Genomic DNA, 13,258 nt, shown 5'->3' on the forward strand with positions numbered 1-13,258 from the left:
GATGGGGGGTAAGAAAAGGTTCAGGGATGTCTATGGAGATTCTCAGTCATCCAGGTCATGGTTGTCCCTAAGGTGATTTTTCAAGAGGCAGCTGGACCTTCTCTTTGTGGCGATTGGCTACCAAGCCTTTATGTAGATTGTGAGTGTAAAGAGAGGGGATACAGAGACACGGAGAACAGCTAACTGGCATAAGAGACACGGAGAACAGCTAACTGGGAGGGTTTTGCCTTCTCTTTCTGCTCAAGATCCCCATGTACAATTAGTGGGCCACTGTGTGACACAGAATGCTGGACTCGATGGGCTTTGGCCTGATTCAGAATGGCTCTTCTTATGTTCTTATAAACACGGGTGCAGCCTTGATTTTACATAGCCTGGTCAGGCAGTGATTGTGGAAGATATAGAGCAGTGGTTCTCAACCTTTCTAATGCCGTGATCCCTTAATACAGTTCCTCATGTTGTGGTGACCCCCAACCATAAGTCTAGCGCTATTTCGCCCAACAGAGCTTTAAGCTGATTGGCAGGAAGGTCAGAGGGACACCCCCACTGTAAACGCCTGATTGGTCAGATTGTAAAAATATGTTTGAAGGCTCCAGAATAGAAGCTTTAGTTCCTAACACCATGGAAAAATTGTCTTTTCCCCTGGTCTTAGGTGACCCCTGTGAAACAGTCATTCGACCCCCAAAAGGGTCCGACTCCCTGGTTGAGAAACACTGATATAGAGCAGTGTTTCCCAACCTTGGCAACTGGAAGATATCTGGACTTCAACTCCCAGAATTCCCCAGTCAGCATTTGCTGGCTGGGGAATTCTGGGAGTTGAAGTCCAAATATCTTCAAGTTGCCATGGTTGGGAAACACTGATATAGTTTAGTTTAGTTTTAGTTTAGTTTTATTGGATTTATATGCTGCCCCTCTCCGAAAACTCGGGGCGGCTAACAACAATCATGAAAATATACAATAAAATCCAATACTAAAAGCAAATTAAAACCCCTTAATATATAAAAACCATACATACATACAAACATACCATGCATACAGTTGTAACGGCCTAGGGGGAGAAAAAAGTCTTAATTCCCCCATGCCTGGCAGCAGAGGTGGGTTTTAAGTAGCTTACGAAAGGCAAGGAGGGTGGGGGCAATTCTAATCTCTGGGGGGAGTTGGTTCCAGAGGGCCGGGGCCGCCACAGAGAAGGCTCTTCTCCTGGGTCCTGCCAAGGGATCTGCTGTAGCTTCTGGGGACTGTTTTGCAGCCTGCATAAATGATGTGATTTTATATATATATAGGGCAGTGGAGGTACTGTATGCATATTTTATGCCATCTTGTTTTGCTAACCATGTTGATTAACTTTGCCAGGAGCAAAATATTGTGTCAAGTATTGAAGTCTTCGCTCCGGCTACTTGAAATGGTGTGTGTGAACTTCTGACAGCCACATGGCATTTGTCCATGAACGTTGAAGCCTTTGGCTGCATTAAAAAAAAGATTACAAGGGATTTTTTTAAATGTACTTTTTAAGTGGAAACTGAGTTTCTTGGAAGGCCGTATTCCATGGACAATTTCATACGCTATTTTTATATTTGTATGTCACTATTAAATGCACATTATATTGATTAACTCTCCACTCTTGTCTAGCCAGCCCAGATTTTAAATTGTAACGATAACCATTAATAGGAATAGTTTTTGCTGTTGTTCTGCACAGAGCCAGAAAGGTGTGTCATATTTGCTGAGCCAAGGCTGCACTTTCATGCTTCTGGAAATGGGATGTTGCAATTCAGAAAAAATGTATATCAAACCAGGAGCCAGAAAAATAGTTTATGAGTCAAAAATGGAGAGAAGGAAGCTGCAATTTCAAGATGCAATCTAGCATTTGTGCTAACCTTGATCCTTCCTTCTCGACAAATGTTATTTTTGAACTGTTTAGTCATCATCAACCTCAATTCCTACCTATCTTGGATAATCCTAGCCCGACGTTTAGGGTGAAGTCAGTTTCCAGGACATGGTGCTCTGCCACCAAAGGACGAATAAGAATTGTATTGAGTGGTGATAATTAAAAGGCAGCTTTTTTCATACTCAGGATTATATAAACACTGAAAAACAAAATATTTTGTTGATGAGGACTTCAGGTTTATCCTCTGAGTAACACAGGATCTAGATCTCTCCTTTTCCAGGACACCCAGAAGATAAGTACAGTGGATCTACTTGAGAACTTAATTCATTCCGTGACCAGGTTCTTAAGTAGAAAAGTTTGTAAGTAGAAGCAATTTTTTCCCATAGGAATCAATGCAAAAGCAAATAATGCATGCAAACTCATTAGGAAAGAAATAAAAGCTCGGAATTTGGATGGGAGGAGGAAGAAGAGGAGGAGGACAGTCGCTACCAAAGGAAGAAGGTGAGGGGAATAAAAAAAATCCAAAACTTTAACGCTTAAAAAAAAAGAGGGACTCTGAGGCGGAGAGGAGGAGCACGCACCTCCCATACACCCGGCGCGAGGCTGCCTCCCATACACTGCGCCAGAGAGAGAAACCTAGGGGGAATGGCAGGAAACTGGCCGGGTCTTCATACCGCTCTCAAATTTCCCGGGAAATTTTTCCGGGCTCAGGTTCTTAAGTAGAAAATAGTTCTTAAGAAGAGGCAAAAAAATCTTGAACACCCGGTTCTTATCTAGAAAAGTTCTTAGGTAGAGGTACCACTGTATTTGGGGGAAAGTTCATATGTCTTAATATATTACTCCTTTGACTCATTTCTAGGATGTTGAATGTAGGTATTAAAAAGGCTGTTTTTGGAAGGCTCTGAGCATTCCTCAGGTAATGTTGGTGTCTCTGCAGCCTATGCATCTCTCATCATGAAAGGAGTGCTTCCGCTGTTTCTCTGTATGAGATCCTGCTCTGAGTATGCCTCCTTTGGACTCACTTAGAGCAGTGTTTCCCAACCTTGGCCACTTGAAGATATCTGGACTTCAACTCCCAGAATTCCCCAGCCAGCATTCGCTGGCTGGGGAATTCTGGGAGTTGAAGTCAAAATATCTTCAAGTGGCCAAGGTTGGGAAACACTGACTTAAGAGTATAGGAGTGAATGATTCCTCACAGTCTCATTTTTCTTAAAATAAAATAACCCTCAGCTTTCACAAGCCTGGGAAATATGCTCCAGTATATCTATAAGTAGAGTGTTTTAATTTCATAAGATTTTGGAGTTACCGTATGCCCAGTTTTATGTCAAGCCATGCCAAACGCATGCACACTGACGTCCGAGAAATACACATATCTAAACCCAAGGAGTTTTCTTACCAAACAGCTGTAGTGAGACTTCACTCCTAAGAGTTCTCAGTCCATACAGCTATGTGCCATATCATTCTGGAAAGAAAGAGCTGATGAAAGAATTTAAAAACCAAATTCATTGAATTCTATTTTATTTTGACAAGCTTCAGTTTAGCAAAGTTTATTTCACTTCTGCGAATTATGGGAAAGGATGAGAAAGAGCTATGCAGAGTAACCACTCCTGCTTTCTGTGGCTGCTTCCGGTGGAGATTTGAGATATTATTTTAATTTTATTTATTTATTTGATTTCTATGCTGCCCTGATAACTTTCGCCAACCATATATGCAATCTTTTTCAGGATGACCTGTCTCCTTTTTGCTTTCCCCCTATTAAAACTTCAAAAAGCTAAGTCTTCATATAATAAATTTATTAAAGCTTTGAGTATTTTAGATAGATTTCATTTCTCTCTATTTTCTTGGCTATTCTTGTGAATCTTCTCTGACACTATTACAATTCAAAGTAAGGTGTGTGGGGTTTTTTTAATGAGCATCTCAGGCACTCTCCAATTTAAACTTCAGGATCCTGTAAAGCAGCGTTTCCCAACCGGTGTGCCGTCCTAGGAAGCTCCAGCTGGGCAGGGCGCTGCCGGTGCTGGACCGCCGTATCCGGCGTTCTCCTGCTGGGCCCCAAAGAAGGAAGGCGGGAAAAAGGAGGCAGGGGCAGGGAGGTGCGGCAGTAGGAGTAAAGGGAGCCGCGGCTGCCCCTGCCTCCCCATGGTGTCTCCGGCCAAACGCGCCCCTGGCTTCTCCGCCCTGCGCCATTGCCCGCCCGATCCGCCCACTCTCCTCCGCCGCCACCGCCGCCTCCTGCCTTTGGGTGCGATCCGCCCACTCTCCTCCGCCGCCGCCTCCTGCCTTGGGGCAAGCAATCCGGGAGTCCGGGACTGTGTGGCTTTGCGCCGTGAAGAGAAAACGGCCGACTTTTCCCTGCTGCCGTTTTCTCTTCATGGCGCAAAGCCACACAGTCCCGGACTCCCCGATCGCTCGCTTCTCCGGTCAGCAAAGCCATCTGCCCAGGAAAGCGCCGCGCTGGCCGGAGAAGCGAGCGATCCGGGAGTCCGGGACTGTATGGCTTTGCACCAGGAAGAGAAAACGGCAGCAGGGAAAAGTCGGCCGGGCTAACGGGAGGCGGCGTGATGCCAGGCGCTGGGGACGTCTGGGAGGGCGAGGAGGCTGATGGCTGCTGCGCACTCCACTCTCTCTCCGGCTCTCTCTCGCTCTTTCTTTTTCTCTCTGTTGCTGGCGTGGTGAACGAGAGAGAAAAAGGAGGGGAGAGAGAATGAGAGAGAAAGAAAGCAAGAGAAAGAGGGAAAGAAAGAAAGACAGAGAGAAAGAAAGGGGGGAAGGAGGGAGAGGGAAAGACATAGAGGGAGGGAAGGAGGGAGAGAGAAAGAGAGCAAAAAAGAGAGGAAGAAAGAAAGAGGGATGGAGAGAAAGAAGGGAAGGAAGGAAGAGAGAGAAAGAGGGAGGGAGAAATAGAGTGAAATGGAGGAAGAGATATTTTTTTTGTCCAAACTTTTCTTTAGCCCCCCCCGCCCCCCCCGCCCCCGTTCAGTGTTCCCCAGAATTTTGAAAACATGAATAATGTGCCGCGGCTCAAAAAAGGTTGAGAAACACTGCTGTAAAGATTCAAAGGAAAGGCGCTAGAAAGTTTTTTTACATATTGCATTAATCGCTACTGGTTTAATTCAGATGCATTTAATAAACCACAAATTGAATGATTTTGTACAAAAGTATGGTTTACTAACCAGTCACTAAATCAATTCGTTTTGGGTTTGGCCACTAGGCGATTCTAAACAGGTTTATGTCACAATCCAAGAATATAATCCTTCCCAAAAATTAAAAGCATGAAGTTCCAAGGATCTGTTAAAAGAAAAATGTATACAAAGTGTATCCCCACAAGGAGGCTCTTAATCCTGCCACATTTTTCTTCAAGCGCAGGGTTACTTCCAGTCGCTCCTATACAGTCTATCCTCGGCTGGATAGGCAACACCCACAGGATGGGACTTCCGCCGTGATGCCTTTAAAATGGGAGGGGGCGTGGCCAAGCATGGCATCTCCGGTTGTTCAGTTAATCACGGTATTTTGTGCTCTGCAAGGAGCCAGGTGCCAACTTACAGATCTGATTCGGCTGTCAACCTTAATTAGGACCTGGGGGAAAATGGGAGCAGCATGATTGATGTTCGCATCTGAGGAGGAATACGGGAAAGCCCGAGCGGACCAGAAGGAAGCCTTGCATTCTTCGGTAAATACTCAAAAAATCTTCCCTCTCATTTGAATTTTTCTCTCCGGAAGAGCCATCTGTGCACGTCATTACAGCAAGGGATTTCTTTCATTGCATGCCCGGTTTCTTCTGTTTTTAGCTTTTGCCTTGTTGTAAAAGCCATTTTCTCTATTAATCGACATAGACACGGTGTGAAAATGTCCTTGCAATATATCAAGGATGACAAAGGTAAGGATCAGCTGCTTTACAAAGGATATCTGTATAAGAAAGTGCGTGCAAGCGGGGACAAAACATTTTGGAAGTGTGCTGAATACCACAAATACTGTTGTACGGGAAGGGCTCACACAAGCCATAACCAAGTTATAAAGTCTTTGCCACACCTTCATCCTCCCACTGGGATGCCAACAGAGGCTGACCAAATGCCATATGGCATGAAAAACATCACCATTGCAGTTGCTGCAATGAATACAGGAACTTGTAATGCATTGTCAGAAGTTCGTACCAACCATCCAAGTCAGACAATACAGCGTTTGAGAGCATGTTTGACAACAACCCACCAACATTCATCCAATTTACAGGAACCCTTCACTGCTGTTGATACAACTATCAAAGAGCCAATGATACCATCTGCTTTAACATCTCCTGGCTTTCATGAGTTCACCAACATCTCTATGGACAGAACGTATCTGCCAAACCCTTCTCTGTGTAAGGAGAAATATGCTCTGAACTCGCCTTCAATCCAGGCTATTCGGGAAGCTGGTCGACAGCGATTCCGCCTATCCACCCTCCTGCCTGGAGAAACTCTGCAGGAGATTCTGTCCAGGCTGAGTAGCACAGCTGTGCAGTGGCTCTGTCCTCAGGAATACAGCAAGGATCAGATTGTGGACATGGTCATCCTGGAGCAATTTCTCAGTGTGCTTCCAGTGGACCTGCAGATGTGGCTGAAAACCCAGGAGCCAGGCAGCAGCAAAGAGGCCATTCGGCTGGCTATGGCCTATCATAAGCAGGAACCTGCCAAGCCCACTCAGGTGCTGGGAAATGGGGATGTATTGGAATGATCTTATATTTGGAATGTAAAGCTGTCAATGTAGTTGATATTTAAACAGGCTGGAAGTTCTGGTCATGCCCTGAGTGCTCCTGAATTCACAGGCAGCGTTGCAGGCAGTTGTACTTACATTTAGAACATCCATAAGGAAGTACAGTATTTTGAAAAGGAGGGAAGGGATCTGGTGATTACAGGGACTTTATTTGAGGTCTGAAGCTTAAGGGGGGGAAAGGCTTTACCCAGAGTAAGCTACCCAGCAAAGCAAGGGATGACTCCTCTATCATTTAAAATAGCCAGATTGATTGATTGATTGATTGATCGATTGATTGGTTGATTGGATTTGTATGCCGCCCCTCTCCAAGTTTGCCAGCAAATTCTGTATGAGTTCTTCATTTAGAAATTGGGGAGAGTGAAAGCTGGTTTAGAATGCATATATTTCAAAGAAAAATTTTTATCCTGCTTCTTTTATTGCTCTCAAAGGCCCATATACACTGCTCAAAAAATAAAGAGAACACTCAAAGAACACATCCTAGATCTGAATGAATGAAATATTCTCATCGAATACTTTGTTCTGCACAAAGTTGAATGTGCACAACATCATGTGAACTTTTTTGGCAATCAATGTTGCTTCCTAAGTGGACAGTTTGATTTCACAGAAGTTTGATTTACTTGGAATTATATTGTGTTCTTTGAGTGTTTCTTTTATTTTTTGGGCAGCATATCTGGGGGAAATGGTCACTGAAAGAATAGTCATAACTCAATGACTACCTGTATTACGAAACAATATTATTGAAGGATTTTATGTCATTTCAACAAATTTCCATTAGGAATTGCATCAATTTTCATCTTAATACGAATCCTTTTGGAAATTTATGAATATACAGTATTTTAGTACACATGGCAAAGGTAATTTAAATATCCCAATTGTAGTAATTGGCTTACTACCCATTGTTGTAGTGATGGGTTTATGTGTCATTATCCAAAGAAAAACTATTTTGATCCATTTTGGGTAATTTACCCAGATTTCAGAAGTGCAGATTTAGAGAATCCATTTAGCTGTTATAATTAATATGTGTTGCTGGATTTATAATCCATAAATGGTTAAATCCTTTCTTTGAGCCATCCAAACCATTTGCCAATTGTGGGGAAAAAATTGAAATAAAACCAGAGGCTGGAGAAAAGAGTTTTATGTGTGAGTTACATCAGTTAAGTGGATAATTGTCTAAATGGCAGCAAAATCAATTTGGGGAATATGAAATTTTTACTTTTCATATTGATAATTTGTCATTGGTTTGTTATTGTCAGGGTACATTTCACATCTAGCCATCCAATAATCATTGCTTATTGCTTATACATACTTATTTTAGAAATTGGGAATAAAATTGGACTTGACCTTGGTAATCAAAGAAATTGAGGATAGTGCTGATCTTTGATCACTAATTCCACCTCAAAGTCTTTGCAGTCAATAAATGAACCCCTCTGATTATTTTAGGATATGATAACCTTTGAAGATGTATCTATTCATTTCACTGAGGAAGAATGGACTCTGCTCGACCATAAAGAAAAAAACCTTTATTGGAATGTCTTGCACCAAAATTACGATAATGTAGCCTGCCTGGGTAAGAATTCTGAGGTAATCCTAAAATGGAGGTCTTCTGAAGTTTAAAAAAGGCAATTTACTTTTTAGAGGCAACTTGGTACTTTTTAGATGTTTGGTCTACAATTCCCATAGAATAGAAACAGAACAGAATAGAATAGAATTATTTATTGGCCAAGTGTGATTGGACACATAAGGAATTTGTCTTTGTTGCATATGCTCTCAGTATACATATAGGAAAATATACATTTGTCAAGAATCATGAGGTACGACACTAGAATAGAATAGAATAGAATAGAATTATTTATTGGCCAAGTGTGATTGGACACATAAGGAATTTGTCTTTGTTGCAGTTCTCAGTGTAGACAAAAGAGCTTACAAGGGTCCAGTAATTGGATTCAACCAAAGGCTGGATTTGAAAGGCTCAGATTAATTTACTTTACTATGCTAAATTCTGATGTAAAAAGATATTATCGGAGTTTATCCAAAAATGTTTTAATTAGCTGGTGGTTTTGCAAATCTTTGCATGCTGTCTTGAGCTTCTTGGATTAATGGCAGGCTACAAGTATTCCTGATTTTTGACTGGTGCTGAGTTATAACAGACCTCCCCAGAGGTATTTATGACCTAGTCCTAACAGTAATTCCAACCCCCATAGTCACATGACTATATTTCAAGCACTCAGCAACCAGCCCACATTTGCAGCATTTCATGGTCATATGACCACATTTTATAACATTTTTGCCAAAACCCAGCATTTATTTTCAAATCAGCCCACAGCAAACAATTGCTTCAATTAATTACTGTGGTGGCTGCTTTCTAATTGCAAAATTTGCTAATGACTGGACATATAATCTAGTCACTCATGTGAGTTGACTTGTTTTATGACTGTCATGACTTGAAGAACCATAATGGACAGGCTCTATTACAGTTATAAGTTGAGGATTACCTTTACACAGCAGAATATAAAAAAGTGAGGTGAAATATTATTTGGTGGCATACAAAGAGCAAGTATAACCATCCAGAATAACTGAGGATAACTTATGGTGGTGTACAAATTTAATAAAATAAAATAATAAAGAAATTCTACCCATAGGAAAAATAATTAATATGCTTAGAATGCAAAGCTTTTATAAAATTACCATATTTAACATTTTGATTGATTTATTGAAACAGTCTGACACCTGTGAAGTGCACTAGGTTGAGGAAGGCTGTGAATACATTTGTCAAATTTATTTAGTTTGTTTATTTAAAATATTTATATAGGGCTTTTTCCTTTTCTGTTGCTGCTCCTAAAGCACTATGAAATCAGTCCACAGTAAGCAAAAGTAAATTATTTTGCTTTCGCAAATTTCAAGAGGTTGTTGCGTGGGTGGAGAAATAAAAGTCTTCTATAGCCTTATTTTAAATATTGTGACGTTAACTTTTAGGTCTATGCATTCTTTTCAGAAGTAGTGAAGTTGCTTATAAAGAAACATAAAAACAAATAAGAGAAACACTTCATTTAAAACAATGAAGTGATACTTTTGACATTTGCTAGGAATTTTGATATTTCAGTGTTGAAACACCAAATTAAAAGAATTGGAATAAGATAGGATGGGTGTTGGCCAGGAGTTTAATTTTTTGCCTTTGTCTCAGCAGCTAATCAACTGCTAAACAACAGTAACCACGATGATGATGACAACGATGACGAAGAAGAACATGAAGAATTGCAGAGCTCCCACCTAGAGCACAGGTGCCCCAAGTGTGGGAAACTCTTCGTCCAGAGCTCAGCCCTGGAGAACCATCAGAAGAGCCATACCGCAGAGAAGCCCCATAAGTGCTCAGAGTGTGGGAAGTGCTTCATCTGGGCTTCCCACCTGGAGAGGCACCGGAGGGTCCATACGGGAGAGAGGCCTTTCAAGTGCCCCGAATGCGGAGAGTCGTACAGCCAGAGTGCCCACTTGGCCAAGCACCGGCGTAACCACATGGGCGAGCGCCCTTACAACTGCCCCGCCTGCTGGAGAAGCTTTGCTCAGATCTCAGAGCTGGAGGAACACAAGAAGACCCACCTGAGCTGCGAGGACTGTGGCAAGGTCTATCGAAGTCAGCAGACACTAATGCGGCACCAGCGGGGACACAACCGCGAGCGCACCCACCTTTGTGAGGAATGCGGGAAAGGTTTCGTGTGGGCCTCCCATCTGGAGCGCCACCGTCGGGTGCACACTGGGGAGCGCCCGTTCCCCTGCCCCATTTGCGGGGAGAAGTTCGCCCAGAAGGTCCACCTCCTTCATCACAACAAGACTCACTCTCACACCCGGCCCTATAAATGTGGGGATTGCGACAAATGCTTTGGGGACAGCTCTGCTTTCCTGGCTCATCAGCGGGGACACGCCATGGAGAAGAACCACAAATGCCGGTATTGCTCCAAGAGCTTTGCCTGGAGCTCCCACTTAGAAAGGCATCAGCGGATCCACACGGGAGAGAAACCCTACAAGTGTCCGGATTGCCCTGAGCACTTTAGCCAGACCTCCCAGCTCTTCAAACATCAGCGCAGACACCTAGGCAAGAGGCCCTACAAGTGCAGCGAATGTGGGCGCAGCTTCAGCACCACCCTGGAAGTCCTCGTCCATCAGCGGACCCACTTTGGGACCAAGGCCTTCCGGTGCTCCAGCTGCGGGAAGGGGTTCACTAGCCGAGCCAACCTGCTCAAGCATCAAAGGTGCCATGTTAAGGATTCCCCTAAGGAACATTTAGTGGAAGTGAAGTGTGAAGGCTTCTCCGGTATTTAACAGATGGGAACCCCTGCTAGAGAAGGCCATTGCCGATGAGGTTGTTGAGAAACCAGTTCTTGTTCAGCGCTTGCAACAGGACCCGATGCTATGAACACAGTGGGAGAGAAGAAGGTTTTAGGAAATGTCTAGGACAGTGGGAAGCTCCCAGAAAAGTCTTGGTGGAGACGTATGGCTGTCACCAGCATAGGAAAGAAGATCTGTCAAGAAGACCAATGATAACCACAACCATTGGCGATGAGAATCCCGATTTAAAGTCCACGTGGATGACTTTATTTCACATTTAGTTGATACTGTACATATCCTAGTGTTTAGTTTCTGCCTCACTAATTTGGGGAGATATTACCTGCACCCAGAAATATTTGGATTTTTTTTCCAGCATTTATAATTTTTTTAATTGATTTTTATAATCAATTAACAAATGCACACAACACAAAAACAGTGCACAGTGATATGTGCTCCCACCACCCAACCTCAACCATTCAATCCCTCCACCAAATTAGGGTGTGCTAATTTATAATATTTTAAAACCAGGAACATCAACATATTTACAAAATATAGAGTGATTCTAATTTATTCTTTGTGGCTCGGTCTCGAATTCTACTGGCCATAAAACCTCTGACCCTATCCCATCTTCCCATCAGTTTTTCCACTTTATTTTCATTGATCAGATTCATTTTAATTTCCATGATTTCAAATTGAACGTGTTCTACCATGTACCGATACCAATTTTGTATTGTCCATTTTCTTGCATCCTTCCAGCCTAAAACTATTATCGCTTGGGTACTTTTATATAGCTGCTTCTTTAATTCCTCTGAAGTCACCCATAGCCCTCTAGCATTTACAGAAACGTTGGACTCTCCTATTATTATGTGGAGTATTGATTTAATGAGTCCCAGTGCACCAGGTACACTTGATTTTGGTGCTTTAACCTTGGATGTTCTTGATAGAGGTTTGTTCTTATGCAGGGAAATGGGATCTGCTTAACCAAGAGAATGGAGTGTGGTATTGGTTCATTTGGGTTGAGATGGCCAAAAGGTTAGAGAGTAGACAATAGACAAGTTCCAGAAGAATCCAGATACGGGAATAAGGAATGCGCTTTTGGATAGTCCATGGATGATGAAAGAAGTCAGAAATCCAGAGATGCCAGATTTTTGTTTTTCAAGAAAATTAAGAGCCGTTTCAGGCATTGATCCTGGGTCAGCTGCATAATTTTTGTTTCAGAATTATGAGTGACATTTATGAAGGGCCTATCAAGGAGATGTTGACAAACAGCATCTTTTGGTATAAAAAGGAACGGAACAAGGATACCCAGAAATTGTGGCTTGTTGGGAGTCTAAGGGGGGAAAGAAGCAGAACATGAATCTAATCTTGAGGAGAGCAGGCTAGAAATATAACGAAAGATCACAAAAACTCAATGGGAGGGAGGTAAGAGCCTCCTGGCTGTGCAAGGTTAACCTCTAGCATTTACCACTAGAGCATGATGTCCCTGGCCCAAACTTGGCAACTTTAAGACCTCTGGACTCCAACTCCCAACTTGCTGGAGAATTCTGGGAGTTATTTATTTATTTATTAATCAAATTTGTATGCCGCCCCTCTCCGTAGATCCACACATCTTAAATTTGCCCAATTTGAAGACCACTGAGATAGGTGATTGCTGAGAATAGAAATAGAATAGAATAGAATTCTTTATTGGCCAAGTGTGGTTGGACATACAAGGAATTTATCTTTGGTGCAGATGCTCTCAGATGAAGGCTATGGAAACTAAAGTTGTGCATCAGGGAGAATTCTAGGCATGGGGGATGGACAGGCGGAGCCTCAAGCAAAGCCACCCTTGAGTCCTGATGGCCAGTGAAGTCTGTAATGCTATGAGGAAAACAGAAGGAGGTTTGTCTTTCCAGTTGCTGAGGTTGTGAATTGTTATTTCTCCAGCTGCTGTACTTTCCAAAAAATCCTACCTCAGATTCATGTTCTAGATGACCTAACTGGAAGAACCCATCTTGCCCTTCATGCTCTGTGGCATGCTTACTGAAGAGATGCCCACAGAATACTGGAAGCCTAAGCTTGGGGAAGAGTTTGGAGTTACTGCAAACATGCTGTGATTCTGCATGTAAACAACACCAAATCAGAGGATTAATGTAGATGGATGATGTATTAGTAAAAGGTCTTGTAACCCTGTCACTTTCTCGTCCTATTTGCCTGTGCTTCCCAACCAATTTCCTTTGCTTTACTCTCATGTTTCCTTCAGATGTTCATTTACTTTTTCTTTTGAGGTACCCGTTTGACATGATATACCTCTCTTGATTTTGCTCTTGT

At 42.6% G+C, this 13,258-nt stretch overlaps 2 protein-coding genes across 3 annotated transcripts in view; both read left to right on the top strand.

Annotated features, from left to right (window-relative positions):
• The window catches only part of ZNF692 (zinc finger protein 692), a 29,136-nt gene extending 27,532 nt beyond the window's left edge, over positions 1-1,604 (top strand). Inside the window, exon 12 of the transcript XR_011557906.1 lies at positions 19-1,604. The gene's annotated coding sequence lies outside the window, so the exon portion shown is untranslated. The remainder of the gene's footprint in view (positions 1-18) is intronic.
• A 3,788-nt stretch (positions 1,605-5,392) lies between these two features.
• LOC139160242 (zinc finger protein 436-like) lies at positions 5,393-11,518 on the top strand. 2 transcript variants are annotated; one of them, XM_070737919.1, is made up of 3 exons: positions 5,393-6,559; positions 8,069-8,195; positions 9,813-11,518. In XM_070737919.1, exons 1-3 carry the CDS (start codon positions 5,729-5,731, stop codon positions 10,940-10,942), a joined length of 2,088 nt encoding a protein of 695 aa, XP_070594020.1. In that variant the 5' UTR covers positions 5,393-5,728; the 3' UTR covers positions 10,943-11,518. The 2 variants fall into 2 exon arrangements, with proteins under 2 accessions (XP_070594020.1, XP_070594021.1); XM_070737920.1 differs by having other exon boundaries at positions 5,393-5,552.
• The last annotated feature ends 1,740 nt before the right edge of the window (positions 11,519-13,258 follow it).

This window comes from Erythrolamprus reginae, chromosome 2, assembly GCF_031021105.1.
Source record: "Erythrolamprus reginae isolate rEryReg1 chromosome 2, rEryReg1.hap1, whole genome shotgun sequence".
NCBI classification, from domain to species: domain Eukaryota; kingdom Metazoa; phylum Chordata; class Lepidosauria; order Squamata; family Dipsadidae; genus Erythrolamprus; species Erythrolamprus reginae.